This window comes from Condylostylus longicornis, unplaced genomic scaffold (genome assembly GCF_029603195.1).
Source record: "Condylostylus longicornis isolate FDR11 unplaced genomic scaffold, ASM2960319v2 ptg000135l, whole genome shotgun sequence".
Taxonomy (NCBI): Eukaryota; Metazoa; Arthropoda; class Insecta; order Diptera; family Dolichopodidae; genus Condylostylus; species Condylostylus longicornis.
This window is the reverse complement of record NW_026578103.1, coordinates 9474036-9497775: the sequence shown is the minus strand read 5'-3', so window position 1 is coordinate 9497775 and position 23740 is coordinate 9474036. Positions and strand designations below refer to the sequence as shown.

Sequence of the window (23740 nt, the reverse complement as noted above, 5' to 3'; positions counted from 1 at the left end):
TAAAATTTTATAAATAAATTTCATTACATACCATGATACTCATTACATACTCTTTTAATGATAATAGATTATTTTAATATTAATATACATGTATATGTACATAGACATACTCGTACAAATTTACTATAATAATTATTAATGCTTTAAAAACAAGAAAAAAATTAATTTAACAAGTATAAAATAAAAGAGAAATAAAACAAGACGAAAAAAAAAAAATAATAAGAAAGCAAAAAAAAATGTGTTGATGGAAGGTTTAATGAAAGCTTCAGATCCAGAGTAACAAACAGATCTGGTTAAACCATTGAAGTGTAAAGTTTAAAGTGAAAATAAAACGCTATTAAAATATTTAGATTTATAAAAATTTTGTAAAAAAGAAAAAAAACTGAAAATAAATAAATAATTATTACACATTTTGGTGGAGAAAAAATTTAGGAAAAAAAAAACCAATTGGACATTAAATTTATTAAACTTAATCTCAAAAATTTCAAAGAAACAAAAAAGAAAGAATTTATTAACAATAAAAGTTTACTAATTAATTATTTCAAATTAAAAATAAATCGTAATAATTCTTTGGAAAAAAAATTAAAAAATAAAATTAAATTAAAAACAAGTTTTTTACTTCGACTTTTTTTTTAATATTATTTTTATTGTGAACTTTGAATTAATTAAAACGAAAAATAAAAACTTTCAATTATGGCTTTTTTTCGTAAATTTAAATTTCACTATAAACACAAAAGTGAGTATATTTTTTACGCGCATTTTGAAATTTTTTTTAAATCAAATTTCTAATGATATTAAAAAGAATAGTGGGGATTTTCGATAATTCTGGCATGCATTCTAAAAGTTCTAAATTAAATCTTAAAAATCTTATCTGAAAATGTTAAGACTTAAATTAGAACTAAATTATTGAAATCCCCAGTGTTCGATTCAGTTAATTTTATAAAACCATTCTAGACAAGTGTACGCATTACATTATGAATTATGCAATTATTGTTTTTAAAAATCAGGATCATATTTTATTTTTTTCATTATATTTTTGAAATTTAATCAAATTTCTAAAAGTACATATAACAGAAATTAAGATCTAAAACTATTCAAGTTTATACAACAGTTGAAAAATTTTTAATATATTAAAAAATTTAGTGCAGGAAAATAAATAAAATCACATAAAAAAACAGGAAAAAAACTTGAGGCACTAACGGAAAATATTTTAATTACTTTGCTTCTATTTTCATACATTTTTCAAATAATTCGAAAAAACAATTTTATTTAACAAGATTCTTTTTTGGAAATTGTTAAATAGTAAATATTTAATGAATACATGCATACATATTAATTAAGTGTTTAATTTTTATATACATAAATTTGATTAAAACATAAGATATTTAAATATTTAATATGAATAAGTGTATAAAACTCACTATTATATTAAATAAGTCCAAATTAAAAAAAAAATTTTATTTTATTAGTAATTTAAGTAGTTTTTCTGTTTTTTTTTTTTTTATTTTTCAATATTTAAAAATAAATATCTAATATATGTATTTTCAAAAATTTCAGAACTAAGTGAAGAATGGGCCTTGGCGACATCATTAAAAGATATTTCTGAAATAAGTGATAATGGAACTAGCCTTACTGAAATTATAGTAGATTCTAAGAATGATAATGATAATATAACAACATTTGATTTAAAATATTTGGGTAATACGAATATTGATTCAGAGAAATCAGAAAAATCAACAGCTGAAGCTATAAAATCTGTTGTAGCATTATCGAAAAATGCTAAAAAGAAAATTATACAAAAAGTTAAAGTTAATATATCATCACAAGGTATTGAAGTATTAAATGCAACAACTGGTGAAAATCTTGTACGTGTTTCAATATATAAAATATCATATTGTTCAGCAGATGCAACAAATGATCATGTTTTTGCATTTGTTGGATCAGAAATTGATCAAATAACAAATTATGAGCAATTATTATGTCATGTATTTTATTGTCCTAAACGTAAAATTGCTCATGATGTAACTTTAACAGTAGCAAGAAGTTTTGAACAAGCTTATCGAAGATGGAAAGAAGCTATCGATAAAAAAATGTTACAAGAAGAAATAAGAAGTAATCAACATCAAAGAGAAGTTAATAATAAAGAAAAAATTTTATATGAAAATAATAGAAGTTATGTAACAGAGAGACCAAATATAATTAAAGAAGATACAAAAAATAATGTTGAATTATTAAAAGATTTATTAATAGATTTATCTGAAACTGATATGGGAAATAATATATTACAAATTAAAGATGGTCGAGAATATTTACAAAATACATGGGTTTCATTTGAAGATGATAATCAAAGACCTAACAACGATTTCTGTGGACAATTGTTAGTCTGTTAATTTATGTAATAATTAAAACAAACAAAAAAAACCAATTAATTAAGAAAATTTCTTATACAATTTATTCTATTCATATAAATATGCTTATACATTATGTTTATAATAATTATACTTTAAATATTTTATAATCAAATTAAATTTAACACAGAATTTGTGATATTTAAAATAGTTAAACAATAACAATTAATAATATTTTTTTTTTAATTCGATATATTTTGTTCTTATAAAGCCTTAGTAATTTTAAGTATGTACATAAAACTTTAGTATAGTAAATTCATTAAATAAGCAGCTAAAGAATGTTATTCTATATCGCTTGTTTGTTACAACAGTGACGTAAATCAAAATGTGCAAATTTGAGAAAATAGAATGTTAAAGTTTTGCAGTTAAGAAGTTTTTTTGATAATTACATTATTTCATAATTTATAGTTACCGACAATTTTCAAGCTTGATAATTCGGCTTTCTTAAATACCCCAGAAATCTTAGTTTTGAAATATTTCACTGTTGCAGTAAATGAGCGATATGTACATTAAAAAGTAAAAACGGTAAAAAGATAATTTTGCTTTTACTTATTGATCGATATTGCTTGTTAAGAAAACAAAAATTAGAAAATTTTTTAAATGTTTTAATCTACGAACATTAAAAATTACGTTCGTTAATACTGATGTTATCATCTTGCTGCTATGAAAAGGCAATGTATTCAAAAGCCAATAAATGAAAAATATTATAATTATACATTTTGATTATACAAAAACAAATAATTTTAATTTCTCGTACAAAAAATAAATAAAATAATTTAAAACAAAACCTCATACAATCAAAAAAAACATTATGTAAAAATAAATAACGAAAATATTATTTTTCCGTTTTGGACAATAAATATTGACGATAATTTTTCATTGAATTTAAAATTTTCGGATCTACAGTTTTAGATAAATTTTTATTCTCTTTTTTAATACAGTTTTGAGGTTTTAAAAAATATATGTAATCATTGATATGTTCACTAAAACGAAATGGAACAAGAACATAAGATGGAAAACTTTTAAAAAAATAAAATAAAATTTTCTCCTCTTTTTGAGTTGGGACATAACTATTATTGTGCGGTATAAATTTGAATTTTTTAAACGATTGAAAAATTTTTAGTAAATCTAACCATAATGCTTCATTAATATTAAATAAATTTTTTATCGTGGAATTGTCACATATCAGGCTACTGAAATTTGTGGAATTAATATTGATAATGATTTTTAAATATAGATTAAGTAGAATTTCTGAATTATTATTTTGTTGAAGAAATCTTGAAATATATGAGAAACTGTTGAAATCTATTTCATTTATTGAAAACTTTGTTAAAATAAAATATGGATATGAAGGTATTGGAAAAGATTTTGGTGTGTCATGAAGATTATTCAAATTTTTAACAGACTGCATACTTTTTTTGTTTTCAAAAAAATTATTTAGAAAGTTAATATCGAATTCGGAATAATTTTTTGAATTGAATTCACTATACATGTTAACAACTGAATTTTTCTTTTCTACATTGAAAAATTTGTTTGAGTTATGCGCTACATCATTTAAATCTCGCCTCTCGTTTTGCAATAATTCATCATTCGTATTATTCTTTCCATTACTTGAATGATTACCTGATGCTGTTTTGTTTCCACATACATTTTGAGTGTCAATTAATAACATTTGGTAAATCTTTTGACTGGACAACTGCGAAGAATTAAAATAAGTAATATCGATATTCAATAATTGAGAATTTGTCATTATAGAAGTTTCCTTACTATTATGATTTTCATTTGATGCTTTTGAAGTGTCTTCCGGCTGACTTGAAGAAAAATTTTGTCCTTCTATAATTTTTCTTGATCCATTACCTCGATTTAGAATAATCTGTAAGCTTGGGAATTTATGTCGCTCTTGTAAAGCAAATGATTCGTTAGGACATAGTTTGTGATAAAGCTTATGTTTGTTTTGGGATTTATCCTTTTTTGTTTTAATTTCTTTTGAAGAAGGTAATATCTTTTTTGAAATGTTTTTTTTCTTAATAATTTTTTTACCAGTATTTTTTTTTATTTTATTTAGACTTTGGCAATTTTCACCTTTTATATTTTTCAAATCTTTATTGGAAGATGATTTTAAATTTTCATTGTTCCGTTCAGTGGTTTCGAAAGGGATATCTTTATTTTGAGACTTTTGAAATATTAAAGGCGAAAATTTTTGAATAAAGCACGGCGTTTCTTGTGTGCAATTATCACGATCTTCAACAATGAAATAATTCTCGATATTAAAATTTTTAACATTACTATTTATATCGTTGTTTTTATTGGTTAACAATAAAGGATCTGTTTTCTCTTCATTTGAAAGCTCAGATAATTGCGTTTCAAAGTTCAAATCTGCTTTTATAGGTATTTCTGAGCTTGAATTAAATAGTAAATGATTATTTGAAGAATTTATGTTCACGTTTTTCGAACTCATTGATTTTCGAATAGAAAGTGGTAAAACTAAATCATCATTCTGATTATTGAGTTTATTTTCTATTGGTCGCTTAGACAGTTGCTTTGCATATCTCTTCGGAAGAATTGTATTCAATATTGAATTGGACTCATCAAAAACGTTATTGTATAACATGCTTCTTTTCTTCATAATTTGCTGTAATTTTTCAGTAAAACTAAAAGGGCGACCATTAAATTTTATTATACAATTTTCTTTTGGATTTATGTTGTCGCTATTGCCATAATTGAGATTTTCATTTATACTCAAAAAATTTTTTTTTGATTCTTTTTCCTTAAAATTTGGTGCTTCAATTAATGAAAATCTCTGATCGACAGACGAAACGTTTTCTTTTAAGTTATCATCATTATCATAAGTATGCTCTGTAATATAATGCTTTTCAAAATTTAAGGTACCCTTTATATCATCGTTTTTATTTGTAAATGAGACATCGGTAGCATTAAGCACATTTGTAATTTCAGAAAATTGGGTTTCACATTGAAGTTCTGGCCTTTTTGAGTTCTTTTGGTATGTAGGAAGCACTTTTTGCGGGTTAATTGGTGATTTTTTTTGATTTGTTATAAAAACTGAATTCAGATTCAGATTTGACGACCCTTCAACATTAAGTTGTAAGCTTGAGCTATCAATATCACTATTGAGAGCATTTTCCATCATTCTTTTTACCAACTGCCTTCTATCTCGTAACCTTTTTGGTGGAATTGTAGGTATTAAAGAAGAAGAGATTGGATCCATTTTATCTTTTCCACAAGTTTGCTGTGACAGTGAAATTTTTTTATTATTAAATAAATTTTCAGGAACTTCAACAGTTTTTTCGAATGAATTAAGATTTAAGGGAATTTTTATTGAGTTATCGAGTTCTGTAGTCACCAATTTATTTGAATTTTGATTTTCTGTTTGGTAACTTTTATCATTAATATTTGGTTGAATTTCAGGACGTTGTATCAGAGTACTTTCAGAAAATGATGTTGATGTAGGATTACTTGATGACATCATCTCTTCCAGCATTTTATTAACATCTTCCGTTTCATCTTCGATAACTATTGCCTCACTTTTTTTTGGGGACAAAATTGAAACTTCATCTAAATAATTTGAATATTGTGTATCGTGCTCCTTTTTTATTACAACTTCTTCTGCATTGTAAAAGTTTTGATCTTCATCTTTTTCATTAAGATTATCTGATTTTTTAGATGATTTTTTATCCGAATTCTTGTCTCCATCATAATTTATTTCATTTTCTGATTCAATTTGCACTTTTCCTATATTATTTGAAGGTAATAACAAATTGCTATTTGTAATGTTAGAAGATCCCGCTGCTTCCCTTTTTTCTTTAGTTATTTTAGATGTTAAATGGTTTACCACAGTTTTGTTTTGCTCATTATCAAACAAAGATACTTCATCGAAATTAGAACATATAGTATTTTCAATACCATTTTTATCATTCGTTAATATTGGGTTTGATTTTCCGGAAAGTTCATGTAATTGTGATTCTTGTTGGCTTTCAAATATTTGCATCTGTTTCGATTTGCTTGATTGGAACATATCTAACGATGGCCTCGATGATTTTTCATGTGTTTTTGGCAAACCTAAACTGCATTCTTTTGAATTATTTGCTTTTTCGTTAGAAAGTGGTAATAATGGATCTTTATTTCTATCTTTTTTACATGGATCTAAGTCTTTTAACACTCGGGGTGGTGACTTCTCGCAAATCATTGTTTCATTAACATCAGTGAATTTATTTTGTACTATATTTGTATCAAGTTCTTTATTATCTAATAATTTTGAAAGAAATATTACTGAAGAATCAGTGGCATTTGTCTTACTTTCAAAAAATTCTGGAGAAGTCAGCAAATCTGATGTATTACTCTTACGTAAAATTTTTGGCCTAAATGTTGGGCAAGATTTACTAATGAATAAATTATTTATATTTTGTTTCCCCATCTCAAGTGTACTAGAATTTACATGAATTTTGGCAGAAGTACTACTTTTGGTAAGAGTTAGGAGATTTGAATGTGGATATGATGTAACGGGATCTTTTTCAGAAGCTTTTTCAACCTCTGGAAAATATTTTAAAGCAACTTGAGAACAATTTGTTAGTTGTGAATTTAGTTTTATGTTCGATTTGTCTGATGACAACATTTCTTCTAACATTTGTGTAACATCTTCCGTGTCATTTTCGATAATAATTGTTTCATTTTTTTCTGGTGATAATATCGAAACTTCATCAAAGTAATTTGAATATTGTGTATCGTGCTCTTTTTTGATCGGAATCTCTGCAAAATTATGGCTAGTAAAAGCTTCTTCTTTACTGTCCTGATTGTTTAATACCTTGGACTTGTTTAAATTTCCCATTGTGTCTAAACAAGCGTCTTCACTCTGAATATTAATTTGTATGTCCGTTTTATCAGCCATGAACTTTGATGAAATATTCTCATCACTATATAACTTACAATTTGGAATATTTTCATCTAAATCCTCAGTTTGTTTATTAGGAACACTGTTTTCAGAATTTTCAAAAACTCCTTTTTGCTTTCCTTTTCTAATTTTTTTTTGCTCAACATTCAACAATTCATTATTGGTTATATAGTCTTGTTTTTTTAAATTCTCTGATACTAAATTCTTGTTGCTTGAAATTTTGGAGCTAGCCAATTTTAAATACTTCATATAATTAGATTTATCACCCGCAATACTGAAATTGGGATGAACAACGTTTTTCGAATGTTCTGTAGCCGGATTTTTGCTTTTTTGAGAAGTTCCTGTATAACTTTCACATTCTGGTTTTGCAAAAGGTAATTCGGTGATGATGCCATTTTCTAGAAATTTTAAGATAATTAAAATTTTCCCAAATTTGTCATTAAAATAAAGACGTACCTGTTTGAATATTTTGGAGGGTTTCGCTGCAATTTTTTTCCAGCATTTGTTCACATCTTAAAATAACTTTTTGTTTTATTTCATCGCTGATATGATTAACATTGTATTTATTAAAAAGTTTGTGATATTTTTTAAAATAAATTCTTACAGTATTTAAATCAGTATTCGAGTTGCCTAATAATTCTCTAGTAGATTCCTGACGTTCGTCATTAGTGACTAATTCCTTAAATTCTGGAACCATTTTACTTTTAGGCTGCGCTTCTTTCAAAAATTTAATAATTTTTTGATTTTGGCTTTTTTTGTTAATGTTTAATTTTACCATAATTTTTTCATTTATAATTTCAGACGAACTGAATTTCGATGTCACTTCTATTTCTGCTGTTTCGCATGATTTTGAAGGTGGTTTGCAATTTACAATTGATTCCATATTATCGCCTTTTCTAATTGTTTTTGAATTTGTTTTATCTATCATATTTTGTTCTGTGTAAGTTTGATAAAAGCTGTCTTTCTGAATTCTCATAGTTTTCGATTTTGGGCCAGGTTTTTTTGTTTTAATTTCCTTTGGTAACTTGGCTAATTTTGAAATGCATTCTACTGAATCTAGAATTGCGTATTCTCCTTTATCATGGGTTTCTTCTACTGGTTTTGGTATTTCAATTTTCATACAAACAGAATCTGTTTTTTCTATCCAATTGAGCATTTTTTCATCGACATTCTTACTATTAATTTCAATTTCAGTTTTTGGAAATTTAGATTTAGTTTCTTCATGAATGTTTTTTGCTAATTGTGTTTCCGCGTCTCTTATTTTTCTTGGTATCTTCGATTTAGGACAAGGTTTTCTTTTCGGGACACTCCCATAACCGGCTTCATTAAAGTTAATGTTTTCCGTACCTTTTTTATTTTTCTTGTTTACAGTATTTGATTTTGCCTCAAGTTTTTTCATATTAGATATTGGATTGTCTCCTCCGTTGTTACATTGTTTCAACGGATGCTTTGTTTTTAATTTTAGAATCTTTTTGTTCAAACCTTTTTCAATGCGACATAAACTATACTTTTTCAATTTTTGATTCAAGTAACTAATACCAAATTCTGCATCCACATTAGTTATATAATATTTTGAAAGTTCAACCCATAAATCCAAAATATTGTTTCTTGTTTTCAACACATTATTTTTACACATATTAATTTTTATTTGTTTCTTTATCTTAAATTTTGAAATTAAGTTCTTTTCACTTTGTGAAATCCAAGGTTTTGGTTTACATTGTAAATTTAAAAATGTTTTAGTTTTGGATAAATAATTTGGATCACTTTGACAGCAATCGTATATTTGCCTAGCGTAATCATCTATATATTTTGTATGAGCTTGTACAGTTTTCGGATGACGGCGACTTAAATAATTAAAAAATAGAGTTTCAGTTCTATTGTAAAAATTTCAGTAATAATTACCTTAAACTAAGCTGAACTAGTTCCCTTACATTTGTGAATTCTAAGAATTCCTCAAATGAAATATTCTCCTGCTTAAATAGATTGTACTGTAGGAAACGAATTTGTAAGCGTGTGTTATTACAATTCTTACTGGCTTCCCTTTTAGAGACGTTTGATTTTACAATAAATTCATCAATTTTCGTTTGCTTATTCATTTATTAAATAAAAAAATTGAGCTTAATTTCATAAAAATGAAAAAGTTAATATTGCGCGCTTTTGTATTCCTATTTTCCAAACAAAAACAAATAAGAGTCAAATAGTTGTCAAATTTGCATTGACAAGTGACAATTCTAAAGTGTGGAACGTAAATTTTACTTTTCTTCGCAGAAATTTTCTACATTTACAGAAGAAATATTAAAAACGATAAAATTTTATTATCGTAAAAAAACAAATCTGAAATTAACATATGTTTTTTGTTTATAAATTACATGTGATGTGAGCGAATACGGTTTGAAAATCATTAGAAGGCATTTGAAGTGTGCAAAACACGAATAAAACAATTTAGAAATTACAAATTAAAACTTAGAAAACGTAAAACTAAATTGGTCAATATTATTTTACCTAATGTGTAATACAGGAATTTGAATAATCAACTAGTGAAAATGTTAAAAATTTGGAACTTCGCTTCTTCACAAATCAGATTTAAACATACGAAAGTTCATTGGGTAAATTGAGATAAAACACGTTAATTTATTGAATTATGAGACAAAATTTTTTGCTGAATATATAAATTATATTTCAGTCAAAACTTCAGAAAAAAGTTACAGCCACCAAAAGAGCACTAGATCATTTTGACGATTTTTATAGCACAGTTTTCGGCAATAGATGGAAAAGTATTCGGGTCGCATTATTATCCCAACACAAATATGTTGCATTAGTTAATATATTTGGAGACTCAGAAAATACGTGCAAAGCACTTGAATTGCAAGGTGAGTACATATATGACGAGTACATATATGATCTTAACAATATTGTTTTGATAAAGGAAACTAATTTTAGGTGCAATTAATGTGAGATCGCTCTTTAATCTTGCACAAGAAAGATTAAAAAATAATATAAATGAAGATGTAAAAAATCAAATTAATTTAGATAATACACTAGCAGCCATAATAAAGAAGCAAGAATCAAAGGAAATCGAATCAATGTACCCAGAAGATGCCCATGTTAATTTACCAGAAAAAATTTTTTATAAAAGAGATGATATAAAAGAGGCAAGTTACAGTACTAAGGATGAGGCCATACTTGAGGACATAACAGAATTTAAAAAACCGTTGGAGCAAAAAATTGAGGAAAACTATCAAATTGATGAAAGGTTTTACTACTATATTTATTTTTTGCAATAACTTTATAAAATTCTTTTCTTTAAGTCGTGTAATTGATTTTACACAAGGATCTGCTGGTCTTCATAATTTTATTCCAGCTACGCAAATAAAAGGAATGGAGAATTGGGTTTTGGAATCTGACCACTATAAATATTATTCAACCAATTCAGATTTTCCTTTAGAAATACAAATGGAAAATGAGATTAATTTTCCAGAAACGTTATCTTTATATACGTACGAGAAAGGAAATTGTTCCACTTTTATACCACCTTATAATTGTGAAACTGGAGTTTTATCACATTTTTTAATGGATGGTTCTTCGATTTTACCACCACTAGTTTTGGACATAAAGCATGGAGATAAAGTTTTAGACGCATGTGCCGCACCAGGAGGCAAGTCTTTATTAATGTTGCAGACACTTTATCCAGAAGTTTTAGTTTGCAACGATGTTCAAAAGTCTCGAGTCGGTAGAATATATGAAGTGATGAACCAATATATTTTTGATTTTGAAGAAAAATGGATAAATCAAAACCGATGTATAATTCAAAATTATAACGCTTTAGCGTTAGACGAATACGAGAAATACGATAAAGTTTTAGTAGATGTGCCTTGTACAACAGATCGCCATAGCTTGGCGGAAGATGATAATAATATATTTAAACCCGGAAGAATTAAAGAACGTCTTAAAATACCGGAACTACAGTCAAGAATTCTTGCCAATTGTTTAAGACTTGTCAAACCCGGAGGTAGTTTGGTATACTCCACATGTAGTTTGAGTCCAGTTCAAAATGATGGGGTTGTACATATGGCTTTACAAAATTTATTTGTCGAACATGGGCTTACCTTTATCGTAAAAGATTTAAGTTTGGTTGTAAAATGTTTTCAGGATATTTTTAAATTTGAAAATTCTAAAAATTTGAAATACGGACAACTTGTTCTACCTTATTTGCCAGCTAATTTTGGACCAATGTATTTTTGTAAAATGACAAGAATTTAAATGATAAAAATAAACACATAAATACAAGCGATTCTTATGATTAAATTTTTATTGAAAAATAAGTTTTGTTTTACACTTTCATTTTTTTCTTCTTAGTTTTAACTGCAAGTGGAGCAGGGTTTTTAAAGACGGTGCTGAAAGAATTTTTTTTTTAGTGAAATATTTTAACTCATATAATTAACAAAACACTTACTGGCATGTTGTACATATGGGACTAAATTTGCAAAATACTAAAAAAATATTTGATTAATAGATTTAGTAGATTTATACATAATAGAAAAACCTACTCGATAAACACACTGAACAAACATAACCAATATCAATTAACTCCCTGTGACAGAAACATGCTGCTCTGTAGTCGACCTTTGTTTTTGGGGGTAGTACAAGTTTGCTCCTTGTCTGTGGTTCTGATAAAAATACCCATAATAAATATTGTAATAGCCCATCTAATATAGGTAATCTTAAATACTGGCCGCCTGTAATATCGCAACCTTGCTGCAATAAGCTTAAGCTTTTATCTAACGCACAAACATCTAGTACAACGCCCTGTTTTTGGGCAGTAAAGAAAGTGTTCATATAAGCCATATACTGAGAGGCGCATTCATTACTACCAGTCAATACCAATATACGAGAATTTAATTTTACTCCCGGTTGTTTAGTTCTATTTATCTAAAATAATGCATATTTTTAGAATTAACTTCTTCAAATAAAAATTTGTGAGATCTGGAGAAGGTTTGTATGCCAGCATTTTTGTCATAAATTCTAACTATGAAATTTATTAAGTATTTACTACTTAAATAAACGCAAAATTACCCGTGCTATGTAACATAAAGCCATTGCAACACTGCCAGCCAGTAGGGATTCACATGGGGTGTTAATTTTTGGGACAGTATTAATAATCTTAGCTAAATTCATTTTAATTGTTTTTTCAACTAAAGTAAAAAGTTCGTATTGTCCATCGGTTTGACGTATTTCCAAAGGTTTTCCCGGCATTGGATAAAGATACTCTCTAAAATTATTGTTAAATAATATAAGCTACCATAATAATTGGTTTTTCTTTAAGGGGTACTTACGTCGCATGGTGGTGACAAGCTAGCACAGCCAGCTTATTTTGCGCTTTTTGCATTAAATGGGCATTTCCAAATGCCACAATAGAATCTAAACATTGGGTTAAATGATGAGGATTTTGCCTTATAATTCGTTGCGACGGATTTGTGTCTAATATTATTACTAATAAGCTTATACTTTTAGTATCTGTAAATAAAATATTGAATAGTTTTGTTATAGTTAGGTTATATTTATGAATACCTTCGGTCATTGTGAACGATAAAATGTGTATATTTCAAATCAGGAATTAAATTAATTTAATTTGCTAAATTAAAATTTTTAATAATGCGATAAACAAAACAAACATGACATTTTTTGACATGAAAGTTTGAATTGCTTTTTTTGACAACACTGCTCCAATTTAATTTCTTACTTCCATTTAGTTAAGTGTTACCGTTTTTTAAGTTTTACGTTTTCCAACTTATCACAACGCAATTTTAAATTTTCCAATATAATTTTTACTATTTTTTTTTCTTAAGAATATTATTCACCGAGAAATCCTAAAGTAGTCTACCAAATCTTTTAAAAAAATTATGGGTTTCTATAATTTTAAAAATTCTGTCTTTGGATGTTGTGAATGGCAATGACGTACGATTTCCGTTGTTAACACAGGAGAACAGTGGAACGGCAAAAACAACTAAGTAATTTGTATCTAATGTCACACACACTTAGAAGCAAATGATGGATTTTAGGTTATTTTACCGCCGTCGGTTAAGTTCACAGCTGTAATATCGCATCATTCTGCAGAGTCACCTATAATTCTACTTAAAATTTGACATCTCGTCGCGGATAAATCGCTCTTGTTTTGTTTTCGATTCTAATATGACAATTGGCAAGTTGTTCTCAAAATTTGTAATGTCCATACCAGAGATCAAGGCCCAAAAAATAATTAAGCTATGCTTCGTTTTTGAAACCAACAAAGGTTGTTAAGACTCAAAAAACTTCGATTAACGATAGATTGCTAAAATCTTTTTTTGAAATATACATATATTTAATTTGTCTTTGAAGTTTTTAGTACATACATTTCATAGGAAATCATTCGAACGATTATTCGAAATCATTTAATATGTACGTTACTTTTAGTTTTTATTCTCATCCGAAAAGTATGCAATGACATTAATTATTTTAATATTAAATATATTATTAATTTCTTTTATCCAAAAGGGTTTAAAATACTTACAAGTATCTATATGACTATATAATAATTATATGTACTTATTTTTTTAATGGAATTGTGTTACTTTACATGACAAATCTTGCAATATTATTTTCTGGTGTAGTTATAAATGTACTTTTGAATTTAAATAGGATTTCATAGCGAAATAATTTTCAATGGGATTTTCTTTCATCTTGACATTCATACAGTAGGAGTTTGAAGGATGCAAGAAAATATTAAAGCATATAAAATATTAAAATATATTAATAATCAATGAAATATTTCAATTTTTAATTTTTTTCATTATTTACGAATTTATTTATGTTTTTCACTATTTATTTTAACAAAAATATTTTATGTAGGTACCAAAAGCTTTAGTATTTTAAATTTTTAATTGCACGATCAATTTATATGTATTTATTTATTATTATATTTTAATAAAAATACAGTTAATATTTATATCATTATGTATTTATACTAAAATGTGTATTGTATGTATTTAGACGGCAGAGATATTTAGCTATAAAATACCTATATATTACATTGAGTCATTTTCGTTTCTATTTATGTACATTTAAATTATAATTTTTTTGGTATTTACTTCATTAATTCAACATTAATCCAACAAAGCAGCTTTGGTTACATTTATGCACTCTGAATTTATATTAATTTAAGAATACTCTGAATATTCTTCTAAACTTAGTTGTTTTTTCAAAATAAATTATAAATTCATATTTACATAATAATATGTATATTTTTAAACTTAAAGATATGTATATACATATACACGTACTAATGTATATGCAAGTATTAGTTTCTTAAAATTAAAATTTACAAATGATTCTTATATATAATATAACAAACTATAATTGAATATTTTTATATAAATTCACTTTAATTATTTTATTTAATATAATTATTTAATATTTTATTTAATATGATTTTAAACCATATAATTATATTATTTAAATTGTAAACGGTAGAAAAACTTCTTCTTTGTAAATAATTTTATTCGTAAATTAAATTCATTCTAATAGAGGAATAATCTTACTTTGTCTGGTACATGTTCATGTATCTTTATTATATTGTCAGCTATGTGTTCGAATATAATCTGCCTATATTGCTATGAAATTCTTATAAAAGATATAATCTATAGGTATAAAAATTTAAAAGTAAAATATAATTTTTGATGATTGATTAGCGTTATAAGCCAGATATATTCTATATTGGCTGTGTTTCATTATTTATATTGAACAACAATATACATATAATATTTATAAGCAAATAAAATAATTAATATCTCTTTTTAAAATCATGCAATAGGTTTGCCCATTAGTATAACATAGTCTGTACAAGTTTTTCTTATTTTCTACATTTCGTGAGCTAGATTATCAAATTTAATAAAAAAAACTCAATCGTAATAAAAATATTTTTTTTAATGAAAAGTTTGAATAAAGTTTGAGATGAATTAATGGGTTAAATATTAAAAATTTATCATTAATACTGTTCTGTATTTTATCTAATGTGATAAGTGAAGAAAACATATATTTACATGATCCTTTTTATTTACCTGAACAAACCTATGTCTGTAAGTAGTTTATATATAAAAGTATATATAAAAGTTTACAAATATAAAATTTATTATAAACGATTCGGTTAATTAATTTAAAAAGTTATAAAAATAATATCTGCTTTATAAAAATAAAAAATCAAAATCTACTTTAATGTCTGTTTTATGTAAAAGTAACTTAAAAAAAAAACTTAACATAACTAAAATATATTCAATTATATTATTTTTTTGTTTGATTTCTTCAAAATCATTTTATTGTTTTGTATTTCCTTTCAGTGGAGTTGTTTCTTCATTAGTCTTGTCATCTTTTTTTGTTTCATTCCATGGTTGTGCTTCAATTGAATCAAATCCTGCTTCAGGTTTGTTCCATGATTGTTCTTCACCTGATCCAAATATTGTAAAAACTATTAATTCAATTCCGAACAGGACTACAGTTACATAGAATATTATACGCCAAGCTTCAATTGTTTGCTAAAAAAAAAGAAAAAATATTAAATTATAAATATTAAATAAAGTAAATGCTATTCATATAAAATAAGTAAATTAAATAACAAAACATTTAAACTCACATTTCCTTTAGTCATGAAACCAACAAATATGGGAACTATAATTCCAGGGAGAGTTGCTACAGTATTTGTTAAAGCTACAAGTGTACCAGCAAAATTAGGTGCAATATCAATATGATTTGATAGAAAGCCGCAAAACATTCCCCCAATACCTATTATACCAATAGCCATTATAACAACAGCAGCTGTATGACGACATCCAATATGACAGAGAATAAATAAACAAATAGCCGGTACTAGAGATGCAATTATTGTAGCAGTTTTCCTTGCAGTTGTTGTTGTAATTTTATCTGCAAAATTATTACAACGAATATGAATATCATATTAAATATAAATATAAATAATGATTGTAGTTTGTACTTTTTGATCGAAGTAAATCCAATGATTTTCCCAAACAAACACTAAATAAGAACATCGGATAATAAGGTAAAGCACTAGCAACTGCATTACTTGATACTTCAAATTTTAATACTTGTTTCATATAAAATGGAATTTCAATTAAAAACATATACCATCCCCAATTGCTACATGTATGTGCAACTAAAATAGCCAAAAATGGTAATGAAGTAAAAACTTTTTTCCATGGTACTGGTAAACGTTTCTCTTCGTGACCTCCTTCACCAGATCCCAAACCAGCTAAAATATATTCACGTTCTTCTTGACTCATAAATCTTTGTTGATTTGGATGATCTTTTATTAAAAATGCCCATAAAAGCATCCAAATAGAACTTAAACCACCCATGACATAAAATACGGATTCCCAACCCCATTGATCAGCAAGAACACCAGCTAATAATATTGATTTTGCTGTACCAAATGCTGTACCAATATAAACAATTGTTGACATAACACTACGTTCTGTTGGTGGAGCCCATGTAGCTAACATACAATGCATAGCAGGGAATGTTACACCACCACCAATACCTTCTAGTACACGTACAAAAATTAAACCAACATAACCGAGCTTTGTTAATGGTGGTGTTAGTAGAGTACAAACAACATTAATAGCAACCGAAAAGAACATAACCCATTTTGCAGAAAATAATTCAGCTACTCTTGCTCCAGGGATTTGTGATGCTAAATATCCCCAAAAATAACAACTGAGCAATGTTCCTTGCAGAGGTTCACTCCATACAAAAGGGCCGTCCTGAAAAAAAGAAATACAATTAGAATATGTACAAAAGTCTTAAAGCTTTTAATTGATGTGATAAAATATAAGTACTTGTGTAAAATTATTACCAATAAATTGATAAGATATTAAAATTTATATATAAATATTGATAGATGTGTGGTTATATATTAGTTTGTGATACATGAGTCGAAAAATATAAGAACTGCTTTTCAAAAATATATATGTGTGTCGGTATCTGCTCGATATAAAATTGAATTGATTTATATTTTGTCAATATGACCCCTTTTAGATTGATTTGAATAATCTAATTTTGGTCAGTGTTGATACAATCATTGCATAATAATTACAAACAAAATATGAAAATAAAAATTGCGGAGTATGTACACATGCTAGAATATTCAAATTAATTTTACGTACATATACATATATATAAAAACAAAATTAAAATTTGAAAGCGTGTGTTAAATATAAAGAATTTTTGCGCTTCAAATTATTGGGTGATTTAATTAATTTACAATCATAATATTTTTAAAGTAGTAGCAAATATTAGATATTCAAGAATATTCATCAATTAAATTATATTTTTAAAGTCATAATAATATATTCAACTATTTTCTATTTAGATATAATGAGCATTATGTTTAGGCAGAGCACAATAAATAAATTGCTAAAATGAAGAATGTGATTGATAAGTAAAGATTTATAACACTTGGCTTTTATATATTTATAAGGCTTTTATATATTTTTCAATTAACTCGTGTTTAAGGAAAATGTTTATATAAGTCAATATACATATTACATATTCATATAGACTAATTTTAATGTGTAAGCTTATTTTAGTTTCTTTTAACTTACTGCAGCTTTATGAGAGGCAGATGCTCCTCCATCCGGCGGCTCACACACTTCAACATTACTGGTTGTTAAAGTTGAAATATTTTGTCCAACACTATGACCACCATGACCACCAGATCCTCCTAATTCTTTTACAGCGGTATGGTTAAGCATAGCAACCATAGCAACACTAAGATTAACTTTTAAACCATAAACAATTGCCATACCAATTGAACCAAGTACGGCTAATACATATCTTGATGGAACACATTCTAAAACAAAAAACAAAATAAAGAAGGAAAATTTTAATTTCTTTTTCATTTAAAATGAAATCTAAAGGTATTTTCGTTAAGTTCAAATTAAATTTTTTTTTGTATTAAAAATTATGCGTACATACGAGGTTACATGCACTCGTTATATTTTGTATACACAATTATAAAACATTTGGTATAAAAATTGCGAGTATTTTAAAACTTTTCAGCACCTTATGAAGACATACGGGTTGCCAAACCTAGCGTAGTTATCCGTAATTTGATATTTTTGATAATATCGACTAACACTTCTTACTTTGCTAATTTTAGGTAATTTCAAATTTTTTGTTTAAATATTTTGATAACATGTACATACTTAGTACGTTAAAGGTGATCTTGTACATAACTCACCTTTTATGCTTTTGTAAACAGAAAACTTATTTTAAATTTTGTTTGGCAATAATTATTTAGTTGCCATTTCTGTCATTTTCAATTTAAAGTGCAAATAGTGATTTTTTCAAAAAATATAAAAGTTATTTAATATCCATTTATAGCAAACAAAAAGCATAATTAAAATACGAAGAACATAACATTTTATTGAAAATCTCGTTATAACAAAAATCGGGAAATTTATATTTTTTTTTCGGATAATTTTGTATTTTCTATTTGACAACGCCGAATACATAAAATATAAAATTTTCTAAATAATAATTGTATAAATTGAAAATTCGTATATTAGAAATTAATTGAAGTTTAAGCTTTATGTTCCTAAAAATTTTTAAAAACGCTTTCGTTACAAATCGCAACGAAACGTAATTTTTAATAATAAGTTGCAATAGTTTAATTTAATTTATCAAAACACATTACTGTAGTATTGTAGATTACTGGAATTTCTATAATATATGTGCATACTTCGTTTAATGAGGCGCTACTATACATACATACTCGTATATTCTTAAATGGCTCTTTCAATTCTTCTTAGAATTTGCTTTGTCAAAAATTTTAAACTTTTAACATTTAAGAAGAATTTATTTGTATATAGTGTATTTTATATTTGTGTTGTAATTTTCATAATAATTAATGAAATTTTACTATAGAGATTTTAAGTCCTTACATAGGTTTGCCCAACATTTCACTTAATATTTAAAACACCTAAAATTTTAAAACAATCCTAAATTTTATATATAAACATTTCTATATACTGAATATAAATATAGATTATAAATATTTTTTCAATAATCGGCTGGACTCTAGACAAAATATAATTTGACCTTGTATAAAACGTCTCCATTTCTTTTGAAAATTTCTTATTATTTGAGTGATAATGTTTCAAAAATATTTTTATTTTATTTTGTTTTTTGTTTCTTTAAATGTACAAAATATTTAATAATAATATCTAATAAATATAATAAATAATTTTCTATTCTTTGTTTTTTCATTATAATTTCATTTTACAAAATTCTTTTGCGTTGGAGATCGCTTAGTTTTTGTTTTTGTTTCATACATGAAATTATAATCTAAAAATAAAATTTTGTATATTTATTATTGAAATGACTTTGTATTTCAGAATGCATTCGTTTCAGATTTTTATTAGAAATTTATGTATTTTTAATTTTAATTTGATTCAAAGATTTTTATAAATAATTTCTAAATTATGATTGCTCATAGAGTAAACAATAATACCTTTAAAACATTTTATTTAAATTTTTATTTCAAACAATAAGAAAAAAGATACTCCAATATAAAAGTTTTTTAAAAATCGTAAAAATTGTTTAAATTATTCCAGCTGTGATTTATTTAAATGAAAATGTTTTAGGCATTTTGATTTCCAATATGTAGATATAGCTTTAATAGGCTGTTAAGAGCTTAAAAATAGTATATAGCAACATGTTTTAAAAACTGCACTATATTTATGTTTATTAACAAATGTTGCTAATGTAATTTGTTCATAAACATTACCAAATTTTCGCATTTTAACGAGATTATTTACAGAAAATTATATAAACTTTTTTACTTTTATATAACAGTTATTGCCTATTGCAGTTTTTGTTTTGTAATATCGCTTTTATAACAAAACTCTAGTATATAATAAAACCACCCGTAGAAGATGGATAACAAAACAACAGTAATTAAGTGATATTAAAATTTTATAATTAAAGCCTCATGTTTATTTATTGTTTTTTATATTTAGAATTTTTTTAATAAAGATAATAAATTTTTATAAAAATCTTTAAGACATAAGTTGGTGTACTTATTAGACAAAAAGTGAGCATAATTTTTTAAAGAAATGTAAATTTTGATGAAATTTCTCATTGATCTTCGATCGAAATTTCATATTCTGAACTGTCATAACTTACTCTACATAAGAAGGTCGAAATGGTAATGCTGATAGTTTTCCAGCAAATAATAAAAAATTTATTAAATTTTTTTTAATACCCCCCAAAATTATGCCCGATAGTCAACTTAAAACACAATGCTTTAAACTTAAAGGAAAAGTTTCTTCTAAATTTAATGTTGGTACTATATTTTAAGAATGGCTATAATTATTCCTAGTTAACCTAAGGAATTACTCCTACATAATGCACTTATACATATCGAAATTTTCGAATATTTGAAATTTCATTTATTTCACTTAAATTGATTAAATTGAATTAAATTTTTGAATAAATTCAACGTTAAAATTAAAAATAAAATTTTATGAAAATATTCTTTGTTTACATAAAAATATATTTATAAAATTAATTAGAATTGTATTTCAATTTACTATATTTATGTTAAAACATGAAAAGCACTTAAAAACTTACAAACATTATAAATAGACAGTAGTAAAATTTATGCCCCATCAAATAAAGTCAAATTAATTTTTTTTTTTAATTTTTCTAAAATCGCTATTTTGACAAGCAATTAAAATATTTATTTTTGTAATTTAATATTTTTTTATTCTTGCTAACACTTGGCACGTAATTGCCATTGCCCATTTTTTTTTAAATATGTAGATATACAATAAATATTTAATAGAAATTATTTAAGTGATTTATGAAAATCATTTAAAAAGTTTGATCCACTTTTTCATAAATATTGTTTTGTTAATTAATTTATAACAGTTATAAGTTTTTGTTAACAAACAAAATATTTGATTTTCTTATTCTGTTTTTTGAAAGTATGTATGTAATAAAAGAAAATTGTGATTTAATGAAGAAGAACAACGAACTCTTTATTAAAGAGAACAAGTAACAAAAATATTAACGAAATTTTAAAATTTTATTTTTTTAATGTACTTGTAGGTTTAATAAATTCGTGTATATAGAAACTTTAATTTTGAACTTCCTCATTATTAAAAATTTATTGAAAGTTAAATAAAAAATTGATTGAATAAATTGCTAAAAAATTTGATGATTCCTTAAATATTCAATCATTTATAAATTATTCAAAATTTACACAATTTCTTAGTATTGGCAATTTACTATATACATGGTTTAATGCTATGCGAGAAATTCTTTCTGTTTAAGAAAATTTTTTGATTTTAATAAGTAAAAATAAAATTTTTTACTCATACAATTGAAGGAAAGTTAAAAAAAAAAAACAAATAAATAAACATTCATAGATCCTAGAAAAATTTAGCTTCCCGCTTCAATTTTAATAAAAATTGTAATTTATTTTACATCTTTTACAAAACCGTCTTCTACAAAAATTTTTACTATAAATATTTACATTTGTATAATATTATATATATATAAACATATGTCTATCATATAATATACAAATAATATACATGTATAACACTTTAGTATTTCATTTTCATTTATTTAAAAGAAAATGAGTTTATCATCCTTTACATATTTTGTTTAAGTTTTCTGTCTCCACGATTTTGTTTTGGAATCATTATTTCAAATAAAATAGACAAAAGATATTTTAATATCGTAAACTTGTTGAATTTACTTATTACCATAAATTATTTATAAATTCCTTCTTGTAATACAAATTCGTATACTTTTCAAGTGTTCTGACACAAGTGCCTGACAATATTTTTATTTCGTATTTAGAATCCTTAATCGCATATACAATGGAACATTTAGTTCATATAAATACGATGTTGTTCAAATTTCTATATATACATTACTATATAGATGAACCAAAAAAGTTCCGATAAAATGAACTCTAAGAGTAAAATGAGGAATTTTACAAAATTTTAAAATTTATAATTTTAAAATTTAGTTTGTATATTTTAAATATTTTTTTAATTAATTTGTTTAATAACATTTTTTTATTATAGTTATTTTAAACACTCATCGACAATCATTCTATTTCTTATAATGTATTATGAATATTTTATATTATGACTTTAGGATGACCTTCATATTACATAGGTATAATATAAATAAAGTATTATATATTGTATGGATATATGTTATATGTATTCGTACAATTAAGGTAACTATATTTTGCTGTTAAGGATTTATAGGGAATGGAATCCATTTTGTTATACGTGTTCTTTTTGAGACATCTGCACAACATCAACATATTAGCGTGATAGGCACGTGAACGTATACATATATGCTGTAAAAATTCATAGAAGAGGTAAAGTAAGCTTAGGAAATTACTTATTTATATCTCTGTATAGGTAAGTAAATAATAAAAATCAATTTACAATATTTTAAAACAATTAAGTTTTTTTTATATATTGCTACGTGTATATGTGTATATATAAAAAAATAAGTATCTATTGTATATAGCATCTTTTATAAAGCTTTTGTCCTAAAGAAAAACTTACGCACTTCTTTTATCTATACCATAATTATATAGTTCATTGACATGTCTGTTATCGGTTTATAAAACTATATTTCGAGTATATATATTAGCATATGAGTATGTACAATGTTGTGATATGAAAGATTATGTATTTTATGAAATTATATCCATATGTATATGCTTTTCATTAAATTTATCCAAATACAAAAAAAAAAAAGAGAAAAGAAATAACAGAATTATTGAAATCGAAAGTAAAAATTGATAATAAAAGAGGTCCTTGAAAAACATTATAGATAAGAAAATTCTTTATTTATATTATTCACTTAATTATTCAATTTGGTAATAAAATATATTTACATACATAAAATATTATTCAAAAAATAATATTTACAACTACTTGTATTTGGCATTTCTTGACCTTTTTTTATTACTTGAAGGTCATGGACTATATAAAAATTTGATTCTAAAATTTTCACTTTTCCTCATTTTTTATCAATGAATTTATACATATTTTAAGTAGATTTGCATTTTTAAAACTATAATATCGTACATAATGTAAGCCTGTTATACTTACTGCCTAAAATGCTGCCTTTGGCTGGAACTGTTTCACCCATATTGCGTTATATTTAATTTTTCAAAATCAAAATTAACTTAATTTAAGTTCAAACCTTTTCAATATGAATTTCAGGTTTGCACTCTTAATTTTATTCACTTTTTGTTAAAATTCTAATATTTTTTTTTTCAAAATTTATATATGTACATACACACTCATATATACATACATATAACTGAAGGAATATAAAA

At 25.0% G+C, this 23740-nt stretch overlaps 5 protein-coding genes across 6 annotated transcripts; 2 read left to right on the top strand and 3 right to left on the bottom strand.

The window, feature by feature from the left end:
- The first annotated feature begins 339 nt into the window (after window positions 1–339).
- Window positions 340–3292, top strand: LOC129615289 (low density lipoprotein receptor adapter protein 1-like). Its single transcript, XM_055530417.1, has 2 exons — window positions 340–736; window positions 1558–3292. The coding sequence occupies exons 1-2, from the start codon at window positions 694–696 to the stop codon at window positions 2388–2390; spliced, it is 876 nt and encodes a 291-aa protein (XP_055386392.1). The 5' UTR covers window positions 340–693; the 3' UTR covers window positions 2391–3292.
- Window positions 3244–9473, bottom strand: LOC129615288 (putative uncharacterized protein DDB_G0282133). Of its 2 annotated transcripts, XM_055530416.1 has the most exons (4): window positions 9217–9473; window positions 7771–9158; window positions 4176–7712; window positions 3949–4104 (listed from the first exon to the last, which is right to left on the bottom strand). In XM_055530416.1, the coding sequence occupies exons 1-4, from the start codon at window positions 9408–9410 to the stop codon at window positions 4067–4069; spliced, it is 5157 nt and encodes a 1718-aa protein (XP_055386391.1). In that variant the 5' UTR covers window positions 9411–9473; the 3' UTR covers window positions 3949–4066. The 2 variants fall into 2 exon arrangements, with proteins under 2 accessions (XP_055386390.1, XP_055386391.1); XM_055530415.1 differs by having other exon boundaries at window positions 3244–7712.
- A 223-nt stretch (window positions 9474–9696) lies between these two features.
- LOC129615222 (5-methylcytosine rRNA methyltransferase NSUN4) lies at window positions 9697–11614 on the top strand. The gene is made up of 4 exons (XM_055530322.1): window positions 9697–9920; window positions 9998–10184; window positions 10255–10567; window positions 10623–11614. Exons 1-4 carry the CDS (start codon window positions 9858–9860, stop codon window positions 11572–11574), a joined length of 1515 nt encoding a protein of 504 aa, XP_055386297.1. The 5' UTR covers window positions 9697–9857; the 3' UTR covers window positions 11575–11614.
- Window positions 11597–13001, bottom strand: LOC129615223 (general transcription factor IIH subunit 3). The gene is made up of 6 exons (XM_055530324.1): window positions 12883–13001; window positions 12648–12828; window positions 12388–12583; window positions 11862–12243; window positions 11768–11804; window positions 11597–11708 (listed from the first exon to the last, which is right to left on the bottom strand). Exons 1-6 carry the CDS (start codon window positions 12890–12892, stop codon window positions 11645–11647), a joined length of 870 nt encoding a protein of 289 aa, XP_055386299.1. The 5' UTR covers window positions 12893–13001; the 3' UTR covers window positions 11597–11644.
- Window positions 13002–15384: 2383 nt separating this feature from the next.
- On the bottom strand, window positions 15385–23691 carry LOC129615212 (sialin). The gene is made up of 5 exons (XM_055530310.1): window positions 23511–23691; window positions 17961–18208; window positions 16334–17120; window positions 15977–16263; window positions 15385–15878 (listed from the first exon to the last, which is right to left on the bottom strand). Exons 1-5 carry the CDS (start codon window positions 23548–23550, stop codon window positions 15660–15662), a joined length of 1581 nt encoding a protein of 526 aa, XP_055386285.1. The 5' UTR covers window positions 23551–23691; the 3' UTR covers window positions 15385–15659.
- Window positions 23692–23740: the final 49 nt, after the last annotated feature.